Source organism: Scardinius erythrophthalmus (genome assembly GCF_964197995.2).
Source record: "Scardinius erythrophthalmus genome assembly, chromosome: 3".
Taxonomy (NCBI): domain Eukaryota; kingdom Metazoa; phylum Chordata; class Actinopteri; order Cypriniformes; family Leuciscidae; genus Scardinius; species Scardinius erythrophthalmus.
Window position 1 is genome coordinate 60,394,448 of NC_138223.1, and position 21,873 is coordinate 60,416,320.

A 21,873-nucleotide genomic window follows, 5' to 3' on the forward strand; every position below is an offset into this window, starting at 1 on the left:
TTTTTGTCGAGTTCTGTTGCCATGGTGAATCATAATTTCAGAGCTCCATTGATCATGGCTTTTCACAGTCATGGTGCACACGCTTAACTCAGAGTCAACCTACTCAGAGTTGATTGAGCTAACTCAATTCAGCTGTTCTGAAACTGAAAACTCAGAGTTTAACCCTTTGAGGTCGAAAAACGGTCCGGCGCGTTTTGCTGGATTTTCTTCACATTGTAGCACTTTAAACTTAAATTACTCCGTCATTTATGGTCATACAGAAAAAAGAAATATAAAAAAGAATCTGTGATATTTCTACTTTTGTATGTGTCCACTTACAATCAAATCAAAACATTGTGCTTTTGTAAAATAAAGAAAATAAACAGGGTTCTGCCTCTCCGTCGCGGTGAACTTTTTTTTCTTGAGCACGTCTATAAACTGAAACAAAACTCAGCGAATTCTTGTCACACATTTATGAGCCATATACCTTTATAAACATTTAAGTGTGTACTTTTAAATGATTGGATTCAAACTGAAAACAAATATTCTCTGTTTAAGTAATTTGTATAAAACCAACAAGATGTCCAGCTTCTCAAACGCTTCCTAATTATTTTTAATTTGACCACGCCCACTCGCACAAAAGATATTCACATGCAAATCTCCACATGGAACGCGAACGTGCTCATTACCTCAAAAACAAAACACTTCATCAGTCTCTGCTTTTCGTCGAGTTTGAAAGACGCTCCGTGAGCTTACATTGGCTTTACCCCAGAAGAAGAAAAACGCGATCTGAAGACAAGAAAGATGTAAGGTAAGAAATTCTTACATATTAGTTTGTTATTGTTGCATAAATTTCACATTGCAGTTGAACTGTTGCTAGATATATGGTGAATATTATAATATTTAGATCCGTGTTTACTGTTACTGTGTTTGTGGATATCTGCTCAAACGTAGATATGTATATGGTAACCATAATGTTTTATATTTGAGCGCGATCGCATTTGAATGTATCATATTTTGGATCGTTTGAAAAGCAAAACGCACCAAACGGCTTCATGTTTTTACTATTATCTCATTTCATATCATCATAACGAATGGAAACATTTGTAGTAACATGATAATCAATATATTTTTCTCTAGCTTAGTTGTTACTGAAATCTTTTGGAAGATTTATAGGCTGCTATAGGTTATTGTTATTATTTTATGCAGCACTGCGCATAGCCTATGCCTACAAGGCACAACAAACCTGGTGTTCATTATATTATATATTGTTGGAAACATTTCTGTGTGTGTGTGTGTATTCTGTGAATTTTAAAAAGCAATTTTAACCAGAAAAATCTAAAATGTATTCCCAAAATCGTGCAGGCCTTTCTCTTGATATCAGTATGTTCACTTTTTTTTTTTCAGGGCCCAGATGTCACTGAGTCCTGCTGACTTAAACATTCACATTAGTCTCTGTACATGAGCATGGTAAAGTGAAAATCAAACACCTTGGAAATGAAAGGTATGTACAATGTTTTTAGGAATGACACAAAGGTCTCTTTCTTTGGATCATTGTTTTCAATGAGTGCTTTTTTGTCATTTGTTGTGTATATTTGGATTATGTTGTGTTGTAAATAAATCCAAACAGTCTAAAAGCCATTCTTTTTTAAATCTCCTCATTCTTTGTGCAAGGTTGGTCAGAATGGCAGAGCTTGATACCTCCTAATAGGGCCATTAGGGAGTGTCTTTGTCTTTCTCAGGTGTGAAAAGCTTACATATTAATGAGGTGATCCGCCCCTCGCGCATAAAGCTTTATCACACAAAACACGTTGTAAAAATTTTAAAGCAATATATTGTCTTCTCTGAATGAGCAGTCAGAGCAAATATTCTAGGCTACGTAATACAATTTTCAAAAGTCTTGTGAAGAAATAATCAGTATGGGTTTCATGGCCTTATTTCAGTGGGATTTTTTTTTTGTATTTTCACAAACCACGCATAAATGTCATTATCTAAAAACTACAAACTTTTACATACATGCTGCTGATATATTATTGTAGCAGAGTTTGTGCTGAATACAGTGTAATCAGACTTTAGCCATGAAAATGTCACAAGTAACAGAAATAACCACAAATGTCAGAGCATGTCAGAACACCTCCAGGCCCAGAAAACAGCTCAGACCCCAGAGGGTTAAGTTTTAACTCAGAGTTGGTTGAACCTCCTTATTGAAACAGGCTCCTGCACGCATCTAGAAACAGACATCAGTTAACTCTAACTGTTTTCGTTCACTTTAGACATAACCAACTGTGTTTATGTAACCCTCGTGTGTATTTGGCAGTGCTTCGGGCGTACACGCTCAGAAAAAGTGCATCACTTCAGAACAGAACGCCAATGAAATGTTTACTCGGCAAAGCTTTAAAGCAGGAGCAAATAATGAGCTTTTGTGATTGCGAATAAGTGCAGTGTCCTGTGAGTGTAACTCTACCTCTGCATTAATGTGATGTGAATGTACGTCGAGTTTTACAGTTTTGTATTTTGTAAGCACGATACTACCATATTTCTTCAAAAGCAGATCGCGGAGACATTAAATCATCCACGATCAAAAATCATGATGTTGCATAAGTATAAAACGACTGTTGTTATTGTGTCTGAAAACAAACACAAGTAACGAAGTTTACAAAACTGTATCGCAGGCGTGCTACAGTGGTACATTTATTCATCGCACAGACCAATCTTTTTGTAGATATATGTCGCATGGCTCTGCCATAGGCTATTATCCGCCAAAATGCAGATTCGTCAAACGACAACTGGCAAATGAGAGTGGTGGAGGCATTAGCAAGTTTGATTTGATTTATTCATTTATTTACAAAATAAAAATTTAAAATGTATGAAAATAACTACATTATATACATATTTACTTTTGAGTTGAAAATATTGTTATTTTAAAAATCTTTAGTAAAACCTTTAAGTCGTTATGGGGGCCAGGCTACGCCCATGTTTTAAAGAGCTTATAAATATAAAGCATTTTCATGTTTTAGACAGATAGATCATGCACCTTTCCCGCAGAAGATCACTATGTGGCCTTCGCTGTTTTACATATGTATTTTGTCCATAGAAATGTGTTGTTCACTACTGTAAAGGCTGATGGTTTCTGCGCACAATGCACAGACGCAAATAATCGATAATCAAATGCATTGCTGCAGCCCTACTTTTTATAAATGAAACTGCAGACAGAACTAAAGGAAGAATTATTTCTGTTTTCTCAGTATCTCATATGCAGAATCCAACTATGTGTCTATGAAGAGAGATGGAGCCACGAATCCTCATGAATTCAGTGATGAAGTGACCTCTGACCCCAGCTGTGTGTCAATGAATAGTGACGGAGCGACGAATCCTCATGAATTCAGCGAAGAAGTGACCTCTGACCCTAGGTCAGTGTAAACATGTCAAAAACAAAAAAGCCAGGATTTGATGCTTACTTTCTTCCCAAGAAGCACATTTGCTCAAAGTTGAAAAGTTTAGGAGCACATTAAAAGGGGCAAAATGAAAATTTAATAAATGCATATGTAATGTAATGTAAATGTCAAATAATGTGTTTTTCTTTAATAAATGGATACAAGAAGACATTTAGAATAGAAAGATTACACAAAGTTTTTAAATATTTCTAATTCAAACTGTATTTATTCATTATAAATAGCCCTACATTTAATAGAACATGTAACTAAAATTTACCAGAAAAACTTTATTCATAATATGGGATTTTAAAAACACCAGGACTCTTATTTTTGAAATTCTTGCTTTACTATTGCCGGCTTCAAAAAGTGAGTGAGTTTGTCACTTTGAGCTGCTCACTGTGAAACTGCATTGGAAAAATGTGTATTGCAAAAAGTGTTAAACAAAACGAAACTGAAATGAAAGAGATTTATTGTACAGAAAATACAAGATTTGACATTTGTGTTGATATTATTTTATACATCAAAACCTTTATTTTTCCTTTATTTTTTTTAATCTGTTCTATTTTGTTATGTCAGCAGTGTGAATATAGATGATCAGACTGGAGACCAGGATTCTCCTCAACCAGTGAATGATGAACTACAGAGAGTCAAACACAGACACAAAGCCAGCATGAAGAACAAGTATGAGAGATTATTTGAGGGACTGAAACTCCAAGAGAATGAAACCCTCCTGAACAGGATCTACACACAGCTCTACATCATAGAGGGAGAGAGAGAAGGAGTGAATGAAGAACATGAGGTTTTACAGATGGAGAAAACAGCCAGAACACAACACTCACAAGACACTCCAATCTACTGCAATGACATCTTTAAAGCCTCTCCTGAACCAGGACGCCAGGAGAAAGAGCAGATCAAGACTGTTCTCACTAAAGGCATCGCTGGAATCGGGAAAACCGTCTCTGTGCAGAAGTTCATTCTGGACTGGGCCGAGGGAAAAGACAATCAGGATGTAGATTTCATGTTTGTGCTTCCATTTCGAGAGCTGAACTTGATCCGAGATCATCAGTACAGTCTTCACAGACTTCTGCTGGACTTTCATCCTGAACTTCAAGATCTGGACTCAAAGATTTATGAGGAGTGTAAAGTTGTGTTCATCTTTGATGGTCTGGATGAAAGCAGAATCACACTGATGTTTTCAGACGCTCAGGAAGTTTCTGATGTGACTGAGACTTCATCAGTGGGTGTGTTGATGTCAAAGCTCATGAAAGGAGATCTGCTTCCCTCGGCTCTCATCTGGATCACCTCCAGACCAGCAGCAGCCAATCAGATCCCCTCCAAATACATCCACCGTCTGACAGAGATTCAGGGATTCAATGAGCCTCAGAAGGAGGAATATTTCAGGAGGAGAATCAGTGACGAGCATCAAGCCAGCAGAATCATCTCACACATCAGAAGAGCAAGAAGCCTCCACATCATGTGCCACATACCCGTCTTCTGCTGGATCTCCTCCACTGTGCTTCAGAAGCTCCTGGAAGAAGATCTGAGTGCAGAAATCCCTCAAACTCTGACTGAAATGTACATCCACTTCCTGCTGATTCAGATCAACATGAGGAATCAGAAGTATGAAGAGAGAGATCCAGAGAAACTCCTGCAGTCCAACAGAGAAGTGACTGTGAAACTTGCTGAAGTGGCTTTTCATCAGCTGATGAAGGGCAATGTGATGTTCTATGAGGAGGACCTGATTGAGAGCGGCATAGACGTCACTGACGCCTCAGTGCATTCTGGGATTTGCACTGAGATCTTTAAGCAGGAATCTGTGATTCATCAGAGGAAAGTCTACAGCTTCATTCATCTGAGCGTTCAGGAGTTTCTCGCTGCTTTCTATGTGTTTTACTGCTATTTAATGAAGAACAAGGAACCACTGCAGCTTCTGGATGAATTCAGGTCTGATAAAGTCTCTCTGTATGATCTACTAAGATCAGCAGTAGATAAAGCCCTCAGGAGTGAGAATGGACATCTGGATCTGTTCCTGCGGTTCCTGCTGGGCGTCTCACTGGAGTCCAATCAGAGACTCTTACAGGATCTACTGACACACACAGAAAACAGCTCAGAGAACATCAGGAGAACCACACAGGACATTAAAGACATTATCAAAGATAAGTGGAATATTAATCATCTCTCAGCTGATCAATCCATCAATCTGTTCCTCTGTCTGCTGGAAGTGAAAGATCAGACTCTGTCCAGAGAGATTCAGGAGTTTGTGAAATCAGACAAACACTCAGAGGAGGAACTCTCTCCGCCTCACTGCTCTACAATCTCCTACATGCTTCAGATCTCAGAGGAGGTGCTGGATGAGGTGAACACCATGAAATACAACACATCAGCTGAGGGTAGAAGAAGACTGGTACCAGCTGTGGTTAACTGCAGAAAAGCTCTGTGAGTGTTTAATCATTAATAGCTAAAGAATCCTTTTTAATAATGCATCTTACATCTTTACAGGGGTCATGACATGGAGATTTTACATTATTTATTAAATTTAAATTTAAATTTGAATTATATTCCCTGAGGTTCACTTATACTAGGGGAGCCAAACTCAGTTTCCTAGAGCACAGGTTTTCAAACCCTGGGTCGCCAGGATGATTTAAGGAGAATGGAGTTACATTTAAAATTAAAATAATAATTTGTTTTCATAAAATCGTAGTCTATAGGCCTGTATAAAAAGAATAAATATGTTAAATATATTTGACTTAAATAATCAACAGATTAACAAAACAAAAGAAAAAACTGTGACAGTGTTCTGCTGAGTTTGGTTTATTTTTGTGAAGCGCTCCACAAACAAGTTGACAGGAAGTAAACTGAGATGACAGAAAACACATCCTGTTTCTTTTATTTATTTTACAAAGCCACAATGTTTTTTTACAAAGCCACAACATATTTTGAGTGTACACAAATGAATTTAAATACTTAGCAGTTCAGAATAGAGATGCACTGATCCAATACTCAGTATTGGTATCGCTCTGATACTGCCATTCTTTGCCGATCAGGTATCGGTCAGACGAGATCCAAATCCGATATTGTACATAAATTATTCTGTGTTATTGTTAAGTAGGGGTGGGCAATATGGAAAAAATATCATATCACGATTTTTTCAGAAAAAATCACGATTCACGATTTTATCACAATTCTTTTTCATGTTGCTTTTTAAGACTATTTTGCAAATTACTGAGCCGCAATACAGGCAAACTTATATCCCCATTTAAAAAATATAGCCCTTCAAGGTAACAAAACATAAAAAATGACAGACTATGTCAAAGTACGTTTTCGAGCATATTTTAATCGTGTATGTTTAATAGAATTGTGCAAAGTAAGAACATTCAACAGGACTTGCATTACAATCAAAGACTTCTCATCACAAAATGAACATTGTTTTAAAAAAAAATCTAACATTGGCAACAGCTGTAAAAGTCACCCTGAGCAAAACCCATGTCAGCATTGTTTTTCTCTTTCTATTTTTTTGAGGTAGCATCTAGCATGAAATATAGATAAACAAACAGACGTAGCAAAAACAAGTTCAAAATGTAATCTCATTTTAAAAAGGTTAAATAAAAAAATTTAAATAAAAAATATTAACTGGGTCTAGTTATAAATGTAATTACAGTCAGAGACTGTAGCATAAATCCCCAAATATTTTTTTTCTGCAAAAGGTAAAACACAACACAGTAAATAGCTTAATAAAGAAAAGTCAAATATTAAATTTAAACTACCTTTTATAATCTCTTAAGTAATTTTTTTTAAAGTGCAATGTGATTCAGAACCAAAACAATCAACCAAAGGTGCAAACATATTTCTGAATCCTGAGTCTTTTAAACTTAGCAGCTTTAGAACAAACCTTTAACATTCGTACAAGTATATATCCTAAGAACGTAAAGTATGACTGATCCCAATCACAAATTTTTAGGGAGGAAAACCATTTGATTGACTTTATCTGGCTTGAGAGTTGCCCTTTGGCATGTGACAATATTGCCACCGGTGCTAAAAGCTCTTTCTGAGGGAGCACTTGTTGCTGGAATGCACAAGTACTTTCTTTCAAGTTGGCTAACTCTTGGAAAGTTTGCCTCATGGACTTTCCACCATTCCAAGGGATTCACCTCATTTTCTGCATTCGGTGTGGACAAGTATCCCTTCAATTCCCCTTCTATTGCCTCTTTTAGAGATAAGGAAGATGATCTTGTAACTGCAGATGTACTTGCACCACCTGAGGTTTTCAAAAAGCTGGCAAGTGATTTCTTTACTTTCTTGCGTGGTGTTTGTTCTGCGTCAGGGCTCTGTGATGTGGAGGCAGATGTAGGCTGTTGAAGTTGAACCGATGCTGCTGGATAATGTATGGTCAGCAAAGACTCCAGCTCAGATACAGCTCTGACTTGTATTCCCTCTATCTTGTCGCTGTCAATGTATTGGGTTTTGAACCTGGGATCAACAAGCGAAGCCATATCCAACAGGTCATCAGTGGTGGGATCCTGATATTTGTCAGTAAGGTTATTGAGAATCGTTTTCTTCATTGTTTTTGTTAGTTCAGTGTCATCATCATTCAGGCTCAAGATGTTGACTTTCAACAGGTAAAGCACTGGCTTTACGTAGGACACACTCACATAGTCCTCAGCGGAGAGTGCATCAGTAAAGTCTCTCAGTGGACTCCTTTTTCACAGACTCCATCACGACAATGTCTTGCCATGATGGGACCAAAATGCCTCGCCTTCCGGTCTGCCTTCAAGACCTGCGAAATGGCCTTTTCCTGGTCAAGCACTCTCTCAATCATGTTGAGTCTTGAACCCCATTGTGTAGGGGATTCAGTGATGGGTTTCTGTTGAGGTAGTTTCAGCTCAGTTTAAGCATTATTTAATTCCCTCTTTTTCTTCCAACTGAAAGAGAATGTACTGACGACTTTCTTGCAGATAGATGTTATGCGTTCAACTCGAGGGTCTTTGGCACTTTTTTCTAAAATAAAAAAAATCATAGATTATGATATCATATCAAAAATAAATAATTTAATTAAATTTTAATTCACAAAAGTTTATATTTTTCAATTGTAATATTTTATTGAAACCAAACAAATTGTGCTACAATACCATATATTTTTTTATATACAAAACATTTAAATATAATAATCCAATTTATATTGTAAACTTGTCTCATCATTTGACTCTGTTCAGTGTTCCTAATGTACCCTAATTAGTAAATATTTAGTATTACAAATAAACGTCTAAATACAAGTGATAATATTTTATTTTTAGTTTCACTCACCAATAGCTAGGTGAAGTCTGTGCCCAAAGCACTGCAGACGTGTCCAACTGTTGAGCTCCAAGGCCCTCACCATGTTAGCCCCACTGTCAGTGGTCATGCAGGTCATGTTCGCTTCTTTCAGTCCCCAACATTCAAGCGCTTCCCTAAGGCCTTGTCCTATGAGCTCTCCCGTGTGGTCTTGGGGGAAGTATGTTGTTTCTAGACATGCACTGCACAACTTCCAGTCATCAATGAAATTAATTGTCAGACTTAAATATGGTTCTGAAGTGCAGCAAGACCATAAATCAGCTGTTGTGGCAAAATAATTAACGTTTTGAACTTTGAGTTCCATCTTATTGCGGCATTCGGAATACAGCCGTGGAATGGCCATGGCAGAAAAATATTTGCGGCTGGGAATTTTCTTTTGAACTCCTCGTTTTCCACAGTTTTTATGAGGATCATATCCTTGGCAAGGTAAAATGTCACTGCATCAGTTACATCTTTCCAGTGCTTACTTGTCCTGTTATACGGAGTTCCCTTCTCAAATACCTCCTTCGTTAGAGTTGTTTGTTTAAGCCTTGTAATGTTTGCCTCTGGCTGCTGCGTGGATGTACCTGATGCACTCGTGTGGGGTCCACTCACAATTTGACTGTCAGCAGCATATTCTTTAGGGTATTTTCTTTTGAGGTGGTTAAAAAGATTTGTTGTGTTGCCATCCGACGTGTGAATGATTATTGCAACATTTGCAAATAACTGTTGTTTGCGCCGTGTCTGTTCTGGATGATCCAAACCATTTCCATATTACCGATGTTGAATTTTTTTTAGGGATCAACTCCTCTGTGTTTTCATCCATTGTCCCTGCGTTGCTAAATCTCACGAGCAAGTTTATGATCCTGTTAACATGCCGACATCTAGCGCGCCTCGCATTGCATGTTGTTACGTAGTTGAAAAGCCATAGAACTGCATCTGATAGAACGTGCGCTGTAGCACGATACAACGATATTTCCAAAAAAAGTGAATCATGGAGACATTTTAATCGTTCACATTCAATATAAATTAATATTGAAGTCGTTAAATTCAGGTAAGTGCTTCCCTCTGCTGCGGCTGTCAGTCATTCTCCATCCAGCACTCAAACAGCATTTGGTTACCGCAGTCAACATGATGAAACTCTCTCCAAGATGATTCAATGTTACTATTGTTATACTTGATCTGTAGAGAAAGATCTATGGTTTCACATTAAATGACTTTATCTTTTTGGAGTTTATTGCTGTTCATGTAACTTTCTCCCGGGTGTCTTTTAGATCTCCACACTGCAGTAGAGAGCGCTATACTTGTTCTTCACGCGCAGAGCCGATCCTGAACTCCCTGGGGCCCTAAGCAAAATTCTGTTAAGGGGCCCTCATACCTGACCCATTAGCCATGTAAACCATTAGCCATTGTCACCCAGTCACACCTGACACCCAGTGCTCCCACCACAATCCTCCCTCCTTTATACTAGGACCAGCGATCGAGACTCTGTGTTTATGACCGATACTGGGACCTTTTGTCCCTACAGATGTTTTGCTGGAATGTGCTTGTTTCAGTTCATGCACACGCATATGAACGCATGTTAACACGCAACACGGTTATTTTTTCCGAGCTGCAGGTTATAAACAAACACCGTTGCCCTTTGCCGTTTATCAAACGTAATAAATAGTTGTATTTCACTCTCACTTTTTTTGTGAGGCACAAAGTCACAGAACACAGCCCTGGAAGTGGCCGGTGTTGTAAGCAAGACAGAAAAACAGAAAGACCAAAAGATGCACTGCCCAGCTGGGTTTCTCTCATCGATGTTGTAAACTTTAGTTGATGCGCTTTGACACATATAGGGCTGATCGTCTCTGTTCACGCGCACAGTTACTGAAAATTTTAAACTGTTAAAAAGAAAAGGCTCAATAAACTATTGCATTCATATAAGACCGGAACTACGCATCAAATATCTTCCCTTTTTGCTTTGAGGTTTTCAATGTGAAGCGCTGTGACTCCATGTTGCTTCAAGCGCATCAATACTTTTGTGTAATGAAAGATTATTAATAGCCTTTCTTGTTCCGTCAAAAATGTCATTTTTCGATGGTACATCGACTTACAATAGGTTGAATGACACGTCTGCCATAGCCTGACAGGGTCTGTATCACTTTTACTGGCACTATGGAACTTCGGGTAGTAACCCGAGCACAAAAAGAACTACAAACTTCGACTGCTTTACGGCATACCTCACTTCCCCCACCCCCCATTTCCACAAATTCGGACATATAGTGTGTGGTATAGCGTGTGTATGTTGTTGTCATGGCCGAAGCAGCAACGAAACTGAAGAAGGCAAAGGTTTGTCAGAGGAGACTAGGAAGAGAAAAAGGGAGAGTGACAAAATTAAAGGCCGGTGAAGCAGTCGATTCTGTTCCCTACCGGAATATGCGTCAAAGCCTTAATAAACCTTAATAAATCAAAGTCTTTATAAACATTACATTGAAATCGGTAATAACGTTTTAAATTTGAAAAGAAGTAATCTGGATTGAATTGACAGATGGGGAAAAACTCGCTTCTAATAAAAATAAAAAACAATAAAAAAAACACTTAAATTTCGGGAAAAAATACAATCCTTTTTCAACCTTTTGGCTTCCCGTACATCCAGTTGGGCTTCTTGCTCGTATTCAGTTCTGATGGAACGTATGCAACTCGGCAACTACGCATGATTTGTAGTATGATTGCGTAAAGGGAACAGGAATTCCGGTAGGGAACAGAATCGACTGCTTCACCGGATGAGGATTAATATTGGTCCAGCGTTCACTCGCTGGTGTGAGCTAAAGGAGGAGGAGGGGTGCCCGACTGATGCTGACTTGGCCGTCATGCTGTTGGACTAGTAAGTACATTGCTTGCATACTATCTCTAGTTTTTCGAATTTGTTGTCTGCCTGGCTATGTTACGGAAGCTATCTGGTCCTCCATTTATCTTCATGAATCAAGTAATGCTAGTAGAGGAGTGAATTATCAATCTGGTAGCTAGTAAAAGCTAACATGCTAGTTTTCGATGAAAAAATAAAACCCATGAAATTATATTTATATGACATGCTGAAATATATACCACTGTACCTGGGATGAAGACATTTTACACGCAACGCAGGCAGTCTGCCCAAGACGTGAGAACTCTGCAGAGTTCGGGGGTAACGGCTTGTCAACAAATGCACGTGTATCCCCTGGGGTAACCATGATAGATTTTACGACAGTAGTAGAAGACAATACTGTTTCCCAACTGTAGGGGGACCCCGAGAGCAAAAGTTACTTGGTGTTGCTTTAACACACAAAAGAGTAATTATTAGTTCAACAAACAGAGGTATAGAAATTCTACATTGATTAAAAAGAAAACTGTGCTGATATCGGATCGGTATCGGCCGAAATATTTGGGATCGGATCGGTTCTGGAAAAATGGTATCGGTGCTTCCCTAGTTTCGAACAATCCTACTCTTATCTGTATGACCAAGTTGACGGAGTATGTTTTTATGTTTCCTCTGTTCGATCGCGTCTGCGCCTCACGCGTGACCGGTCTTCATTTAGCTTTGCGTTGTGTGGGTTGATGAACGAGACTGGGCACCAGAAATTGCTCAAGCCAGATTTTATTCTGCAAGAATAAAAACACAAATGAATCAAAACATGCTCGAATCTGTGGCCTTCTCTCGCAACTGTAACATTAGCCTCTCTTCAGTCGCGCAACTGCAACACATTTTACAGTTTTCATGTTTTTCTTATAAATCAAAATCAATAGTGTTCAACATATTTAACAAAAAAATAAATAAAAAAATTCCATAAATAAAAAAAAGCATGAATGGGAACATATACCTGCATGAATAAAAAGACAAATGAATCAAAACAAGCTTGAATCTGTGGCCATCTCTTGCCATTGTAACATCAGCCTGTCAGTGATTATTTTAGTAAGGCATTATTTTAGCCAGAGCTTGCACACTCATGCTTAATGAACTCTCTTCAAAAATACATGCTTCACATCCTTCACACAAACATATAGCCTTAAGAGCAAGCGTGTTTCAATAACATCTACGTAGATAGCCTTTAACCCTCTGGAGTCTGAGGTGTTTTCTGGGCACTGGAGGTGTTCTGACATGCTCTGACATTTGTGCTTTTTTCAGTTATTTATAAACATGTTAATGGCAAAGGTGTAAATTCACTGTATATAGCACAAACAGGGCTACCAAAATATGTGATCACCATGCATGTATATTTTTTAATTTTTAAGAGAATAATGCTTATGCGTGGTTATTGAAAAAAATAAAAATGAAAGTTGCTGAAATAAGACCCCAAAACTCATAATAAATATGCATGAATAAGACTTTTGACGAATGGATGTTCTTCCTTCGAGTTCTGGCTTCAAAATTATGTGAAAATAGTCTTGCTTTATCGTTCACATAAAACCATACATTGATTTAAATTGATGTAAAACAGGTTTTGCTTGGAAAGCCAATATGCGAGTGGGCGTGAACGAGGAGTCGTTTACACCTTGGAATGTCCAATGTCCCACCCACTCTGCATAATGACTCTGCATAATTAGCCATTCATTCAGGTGTGACTCTGACTGAGCCACAATGCAGGACAAAAGATTTATTTAGAAGAAGACTTAAATTGACCATTTAAGATTTTGCTTACATCTATCTTGTAAATATGTTTTGCTATTTTATTAAAAAGGTTACAATTACAACAATAATTACAATTTCAACAATATTTCAAGTGTACTCTTTCTTTGTAAAAAAAAAAAAAAAAGATTATAGGCCTACATTTTATCTATGTATTCATTACTTTGAATATAGCCAACATTGGAACGGCTAACATCTTAGTTGATGACTTTATTTTTGACAAAAATAGTAGGCTATTTTATATATAGAAATTGCTAAACAAAAGCTTATTTGACGAGGCAGTATATTCTACAGTACAGATTGGGTATATCTGTACCCAAATCTACTAAACAAAATGTTGTCTTTCATATTTCGTCTGACTGTAACGTTGTTTTCATGAAATATTAGTGCATATTGTTAATTTGCCGTTTAATACGTTGCTTATACAAATAGCCTACATTTTATTTCAACATATTTCAGTCGATTTTTACTCATCTCAGTCTAGCAATACAGTTTGCTAAAACAGCATCATTCATTCACAAACTCGATATAAATTTAACTTCTGGCAAAGATGAAGTTGATGATAGGCTTTTGACTCGCGATCTTCGCAGTGAACGCACCGGAGAAATGCACATTTATTAGGCTAGGCCTACATAGTTTTTTTGTTTTGGATGGTTTTGTTTAGAACCAGCTTTCTGTAAATATATTTCGATTTTTTTTAGACATTTTAGGCGAGTAGGCTACGGGTTCATGATGATCTCCAGTTCAGACCTTATGTTGTGATTGCCTATATTTACTTTAAATACAGGAAATTCGTTAATGAAAAAATTATTAAAATTAAGATACAATTGATACAAAACGAAATTCGTTTTAAATAAAGGATTTGTACTTTCTGTTTTGAGGTCTCTGTGAATGTTTGAAAGTCTTTTAGTGCTTAGAGCGCTCGCGTCCATAATGGAGAACTATCACGTAATATTGTTTTTTTCCTCATAAATGCGAACACGAAAAATAAAAGACAAAAGACTTTTAAGTAAAACTTACTCCGAAATTGTGTCCTCGGCGGAATTCGCTCTTCAAAATGCTGCCGTTCGTCGTCTGTTACAATCTTCCTCTGAGGAAACAACCCGGTATCGTGCATTCTTCCTCGCTGTCCAGAATCATCTGAAGTGCGTCTTTACCGGAGAAACGAGCCATACTCAAAACGCGATGAACTATCAGTAAGTCTCATGAAGAAACTGTGTTTTTATGGCATTGATCGGGGGGCGTATGCGATGCATACTAGATCGCCTAACTATCAACATGTGAATAGCGCCGGGGGCGGGGCGGACGCAGCTGATTTAGAGATAATGAGGGGAGAAGGAAAAACGGTACCTCTCCTTGCTTTCAGACAGATTACATGAGTTGAAAACATTTGTTTTTTATATAAATTACTTCATTTAAAAGAGGAGATTTCAAGCTTCATAAAGACATATCTCACGTGTCTGTGTGAGAAGTATTCGCTGAGTTATGGTTCATTTTCGGACGCGTTTCAGAATGGTCTTCACGGACAGAGAGAAGGCAGAACTCGCATCACGTTTATTTTTCTTTATTTGGCGAAAAGCACAACACTTTGTTTTTATTGTGAGTATACACAAAAATAATACACATTTAACAGAATCGATTGATGTATGAAACTTGCTTGTAATATCAAAGTCAACAGAGCAAAATTAATTTATTTTGAACTGAACTGAATAAAAGCGAGCTGGTATCGCCGGCGATACCGCCGACCTTAGGGGGTTAAAACAAGCATGTTTCCAATAGCAACCAGATAGCCTTAAGAACAAATCAATTTTTTGTTTATTTATGCAAGTGGAGTGGAACTCTGTATAAACCAAACTGGGTTTTGTTCCCCTCCTTGTACTGTATCCATGTGATATCCGTGCAGAACAAATAAAATAAATAAAAATAAATAAATAAACAAGCGTGTTTCAATAACAAGATAGCCTTAGAGCAAGCATATTTCCAACACACAATAGCTTTAAGAATGGCATGTTTCCAAGAACTAGAAAAAGACCAAGCGTGTCCGATACCCGACAGAATCATTTATAATCTATTATATTTTTTAGGCCTAAGCAACACAGATAGCATTAGCAACAAGCATGTTGCCAAAATCCTGATAGCTTTTAGCAAAGAGCTTAAAAAGGAACTTTAGCTTAGCTTTGTGAAGTCTTTCAGAAATGAATGGAGAGTGAATTACGGCCAGCTGCGATGTGGATGCTCTGATATCCTTCTTCATGTGGTGAGTGCAGATCTAATCTGAACTTGTTCTTGAGTCAGTATAACTTCAGTGAGTCATGTGTCAATAATGCAGCAATGCTAGAAGCAATGCAAACTGAGGTCACTTCCAAATCAGGCAGCTTAAGATCAATGCGGCGAGTTCGCGTGTTCGCGTGTAATCTGAGGTGAAATTCTTATGGGGAACGAATTCCTCTCGCTAAATTCCCTATTCCTTGTAAAACTAGATGTACCGCATCGCGGTACAAAATATGACCGCCGCTCAGGCCTGCACTGGCTTTCCACAAAAATAAATGACGTGGAGTAATTTGGCTGTATTGCGTGTTTATGTATATACCTAAAAAAAGTAATAGTATGTGCATGTCTGTCTGTGTGTGTGTGTATGTGTGTGTCTGTGTGTGTGTGTGTGTCTGTGCGTGTATGTATGTGTGCGTACATGTGTGCGCGTGTGTGTTTGTGTGTGTGTGTCTGTGCATGTGGATTTGTATGTGTGTGTATGGGTGTGTGTCTGTGCGTGTGGATGTCAGTGTGTGTGCATGCTTGCGTTTGTTTGTATTCCTGCATGTGTGTGTGTGACAGTATCATCCTAAACCAGCAACCCTTCGCTCAACAGCACCATCTACAGGCCGATGAGTGTACAGTCACTAAATGTGCACATAAATGAATTTATTTTATACCCCCCCATGGATGAAATTCTACAAAACTTAGCAGAGGATACTGCATTTTCATTTTTTATGGGAGGGGCGCAAATCACAAATGAGTGATTATGGGCTAGGTTGATGTGGGCCCTTAAGAGCAACATACCATAACAATTTCATGTTAGACTTTTACGGAAAAATTTCGTTTGGTCCCCGGGGGCCACTTCCCCCCCCCCCTGCGCTGGGGCCCCCGGGGACCAAACAAAATTTTTCCGTAAAAGTCTAGTAGACGAACATACCATAAAAATTTCTTCATCCTCGGTGCCACGGTTCAGGTAGTTATTTAGGAAAAACTGCATTTTTTTTGGGTTAAGGGGGGCCCAGCGCGGGGGGGGGGAGTGGCCCCCGGGGACCAAACGAAATTTTTTCCGTCGAAGTCTAGTGGGGCTACATGCCCACCAAATTTCATGTTCCCCGGTGTTTCGGTGTCCCTGGTATCGTTGACGAAAAATTTACGGGGGCCCCAGCGCGGGGCGGGGGGGGAGTGGCCCCCGGGGACCAAACGAAATTTTTCCGTAAAAGTCTAGTAGACGAACATACCATAAAAATTTATTCATCCTCGGTGCCACGGTTCAGGTAGTTATTTAGGAAAAACTGATTTTTTTTGGGTTAAGGGGGGCCCAGCGCGGGGGGGGGAGTGGCCCCCGGGGACCAAACGAAATTTTTCCATAGAAGTCTAGTGGGGCTACATGGCCACCAAATTTCATGTTCCCCGGTGTTTCGGTGTCCCTGGTATCGTTGACGAAAAATTTACGGGGGCCCCAGCGCGGGGGGGGGAAGTGGCCTCCGGGGACCAAACGAAATTTTTCCGTAAAAGTCTAGTAGACCAACATACCATAAAAATGTCTTCATCCTCGGTGCCACGGTTCAGGTAGTTATTTAGGAAAAACTGCATTTTTTGGGGTTTGGGGGGGCCCAGCGCTGGGGGGGAGTGGCCCCCGGGGACCAAACAAAATTTTTCCGTAGAAGTCTAGTGGGGCTACATGCCCACCAAATTTCATGTTCCCCGGTGTTTCGGTGTCCCTGGTATCGTTGACGAAAAATTTACGGGGGCCCCAGCGCGGGGGGGGGGGAAGTGGCCTCCGGGGACCAAACGAAATTTTTCCGTAAAAGTCTAGTAGACCAACATACCATAAAAATTTCTTCATCCTCGGTGCCACGGTTCAGGTAGTTATTTAGGAAAAACTGCATTTTTTTGGGTTAAGGGGGGCCCAGCGCGGGGGGGGGAGTGGCCCCCGGGGACCAAATGAAATTTTTCCGTAGAAGTCTAGTGGGGCTACATGCCCACCAAATTTCATGTTCCCCGGTGTTTCGGTGTCCCTGGTATCGTTGACGAAAAATTTACGGGGGCCCCTGCGCGGGGGGGGGGGGGGGGGGAAGTGGCCTCCGGGGACCAAACGAAATTTTTCCGTAAAAGTCTAGTAGACCAACAAACCATAAAAATTTCTTCATCCTCGGTGCCACGGTTCAGGTAGTTATTTAGGAAAAACTGCATTTTTTGGGGGTTTGGGGGGGCCCAGCGCTGGGGGGGAGTGGCCCCCGGGGACCAAACGAAATTTTTCCGTAGAAGTCTAGTGGGGCTACATGCCCACCAAATTTCATGTTCCCCGGTGCTTCGGTGTCCCTGGTATCGTTGACGAAAAATTTACGGGGGCCCCAGCGCGGGGGGGGAAGTGGCCCCCGGGGACCAAACGAAATTTTTCCGTAAAAGTCTAGTAGACCAACATACCATAAAAATTTCTTTATCCTCGGTGCCACGGTTCAGGTAGTTATTTAGGAAAAACTGCATTTTTTTGGGTTTGGGGGGGCCCAGCGCTGGGGGGGGAGTGGCCCTCGGGGACCAAACGAAATTTTTCCGTAGAAGTCTAGTGGGGCTACATGCCCACCAAATTTCATGTTCCCCGGTGTTTCGGTGTCCCTGGTATCGTTGACGAAAAATTTACGAGGGCCCCAGCGCGGGGGGGGGGGAAGTGGCCCCCGGGGACCAAACGAAATTTTTCCGTAAAAGTCTAGTAGACCAACAAACCATAAAAATTTCTTCATCCTCGGTGCCACGGTTCAGGTAGTTATTTAGGAAAACCTGCATTTTTTGGGGTTTGGGGGGGCCCAGCGCTGGGGGGGAGTGGCCCCCGGGGACCAAACGAAATTTTTCCGTAGAAGTCTAGTGGGGCTACATGCCCACCAAATTTCATGTTCCCTGGTGTTTCGGTGTCCCTGGTATCGTTGACGAAAAATTTACGGGGGCCCCAGCGCGGGGGGGGGGAAGTGGCCCCCGGGGACCAAACGAAATTTTTCCGTAAAAGTCTAGTAGACCAACATACCATAAAAATTTCTTCATCCTCGGTGCCACGGTTCAGGTAGTTATTTAGGAAAAACTGCATTTTTTGGGGTTTTGGGGGCCCAGCGCGGGGGGGGAGTGGCCCCCGGGGACCAAACGAAATTTTTCCGTAGAAGTCTAGTGAGGCTACATGCCCACCAAATTTCATGTTCCCCGGTGTTTCGGTGTCCCTGGTATCGTTGACGAAAAATTTACGGGGGCCCCAGCGCGGGGGGGGAAGTGGCCCCCGCGGACCAAACGAAATTTTTCCGTAAAAGTCTAGTAGACCAACATACCATAAAAATTTCTTCATCCTCGGTGCCACGGTTCAGGTAGTTATTTAGGAAAAACTGCATTTTTTGGGGTTTGGGGGGGCCCAGCGCGGGGGGGGAGTGGCCCCCGGGGACCAAACGAAATTTTTCCTTAGAAGTCTAGTGGGGCTACATGCTCACCAAATTTCATGTTCCCCGGTGTTTCGGTGTCCCTGGTATCGTTGACGAAAAATTTAAGGGGGCCCCAGCGCGGGGGGGGGGGGGGAAGTGGCCCCCGGGGACCAAACGAAAATTTTCCGTAAAAGTCTAGTAGACCAACATACCATAAAAATTTCTTAATCCTCGGTGCCACGGTTCAGGTAGTTATTTAGGAAAAACTGAATTTTTTGGGGTTTGGGGGGGCCCAGCACGGGGGGGGAGTGGCCCCCGGGGACCAAACGAAATTTTTCCTTAGAAGTCTAGTGGGGCTACATGCCCACCAAATTTCATGTTCCCCGGTGTTTCGGTGTCCCTGGTATCGTTGACGAAAAATTTACGGGGGCCCCAGCGCGGGGGGGGAAGTGGCCTCCGGGGACCAAACGAAATTTTTCCGTAAAAGTCTAGTAGACCAACATACCATAAAAATGTCTTCATCCTCGGTGCCACGGTTCAGGTAGTTATTTAGGAAAAACTGCATTTTTTGGGGTTTGGGGGGGCCCAGCGCTGGGGGGGAGTGGCCCCCGGGGACCAAACAAAATTTTTCCGTAGAAGTCTAGTGGGGCTACATGCCCACCAAATTTCATGTTCCCCGGTGTTTCGGTGTCCCTGGTATCGTTGACGAAAAATTTACGGGGGCCCCAGCGCGGGGGGGGGAAGTGGCCTCCGGGGACCAAATGAAATTTTTCCGTAAAAGTCTAGTAGACCAACATACCATAAAAATTTCTTCATCCTCGGTGCTACGGTTCAGGTAGTTATTTAGGAAAAACTGCATTTTTTTGGGTTAAGGGGGGCCCAGCGCGGGGGGGGGAGTGGCCCCCGGGGACCAAATGAAATTTTTCCGTAGAAGTCTAGTGCGGCTACATGCCCACCAAATTTCATGTTCCCCGGTGTTTCGGTGTCCCTGGTATCGTTGACGAAAAATTTACGGGGGCCCCTGCGCGGGGGGGGGGGAAGTGGCCCCCGGGGACCAAACGAAATTTTTCCGTAAAAGTCTAGTAGACCAACATACCATAAAAATGTCTTCATCCTCGGTGCCACGGTTCAGGTAGTTATTTAGGAAAAACTGAATTTTTGGGGGTTTGGGGGGGCCCAGCGCGGGGGGGGAGTGGCCCCCGGGGACCAAACGAAATTTTTCCTCAGAAGTCTAGTGGGGCTACATGCCCACCAAATTTCATGTTCCCCGGTGCTTCGGTGTCCCTGGTATCGTTGACGAAAAATTCAGTAAGGTGACGAAAAAAAAAAAAAAAAAAAACTTTGACAATCCCTATATGACCGCTTTCGCTAGCTACGCTAGCGGCGGTCATAATGATGCAGTTTGCCTGCCGAATTTCGCAATTTAATGCTGATAATACTGAAGGAGCTTATACTGTATATGTATACATTGATAGGCATCGTATTCCTATAGGTAGATGTGGATCAGCTGAGAGTCACTGATGCAAGCTTGACTAACGTAACCTGCCAGAACTGACGCTACGCTTGATTTTTATTGCTGGAGCCTTTCTGGAGTCTGTACAGAGACACAAACGAGCTGTTTAAACAGGACGCGTCAAAATGAGGGATGCCAGTGGGCTATAGTGCAATAATGTTAAACTATTTGTTGATGTCTTGCTCTAGAGGCAGTCATATGCAAATGTATTTGCCCATGTGATGTCACAAAACATCACAATATCCTAACAAGGATACTTTTTTTGTTGTTTTTTTTTGTTTGTTTTTTTGTGTTCTGAGGACGTTTTAAGCTATGAAACTTGTAGGATGTTTCAATGGTACAAAGACCTCTTATATGTCAAAAGAATTAGGAAAACTTGATGTCTCATGTCATGACCTCTTAAGGGCAAGGAATTGATCACTCATTTTACAGCTTTGTTTTTGAAGACAAACCCACGCCTCGAGGAGTGGATGACTTGTTTACTCGGTTTTAGGCTGCGACCATATTAATCTGTATACATTTCAAAACAAATGTTTCTACTCCATACTGAGACAGTGTTTTTGTTCAGCAAAAACAGCTTTTTGAAGATGCTCTTCCAAGTGTTGCTCTTCCATGTTGAAAAATATCTTGTAGGGCAGGAAATATGGTAATAATTTGCATTTTGATCTGGCACCATATTATTGAGCTTTTATGTCGTTTTATGCTGGTGCTGTAAAAGGTTTAAAATTTTTTAGATGATTCAGAGTAGACAGACAATTTTTGGAAACCGCTAGTGTGGACTGAGATCATTTTGAAATGTAAATGCTATTTTTAAATTGTGGCTTTTTCTATTTGACCACTGTTGGACGTACAGTGTATTTTGACTAAAATAGGATTACTTTATGAATGTTATAATTCAGTATCACATATAATGTTACTCTGAGTTGACCCCATCTAGGGTTGAAGTTGGAGACTCGAGGCCTCTGGGGATAATGGACCTGTGACTTCACCTGGGGATGTGGTCAGAGCCAAAAGTGACAGTCTTTGACCTCACGGCCCAACTCCATGTGAAACAGATTCAATCTACATTATATCTTGGCAATCCTTTATCTACTTGAAATTTAGTTTTTTTTTTTATATATATATTTACTTTTTTGTTATAAATACTACTTCAGTTTGGAATAACTAGGCTATGCTATGGACAAGGGAACCCTATGGTCAGTGAGTGTCAACCTGTTCATCCACCAATGTGCACTACTTCTCCTCAACGACCACATATTTCACAATTGTAGCGTATACGACTCTGGGTAAATGTGAATTAGCTCAAGGATATAGGGAATTTTGGAAATATTAATAATCATA

At 40.5% G+C, this 21,873-nt stretch overlaps 1 protein-coding gene across 1 annotated transcript in view; it reads left to right on the plus strand.

Moving 5' to 3' along the window:
- LOC308687553 (NACHT, LRR and PYD domains-containing protein 1 homolog) overlaps window positions 1–21,873 on the plus strand; it is a 206,430-nt gene that overhangs the window by 138,268 nt on the left and 46,289 nt on the right. Inside the window, exon 3 of the mRNA XM_081360156.1 lies at window positions 4,004–5,849. Within this exon, the coding sequence (XP_081216282.1) occupies window positions 4,004–5,849 (1,846 nt within the window). The remainder of the gene's footprint in view (window positions 1–4,003; window positions 5,850–21,873) is intronic.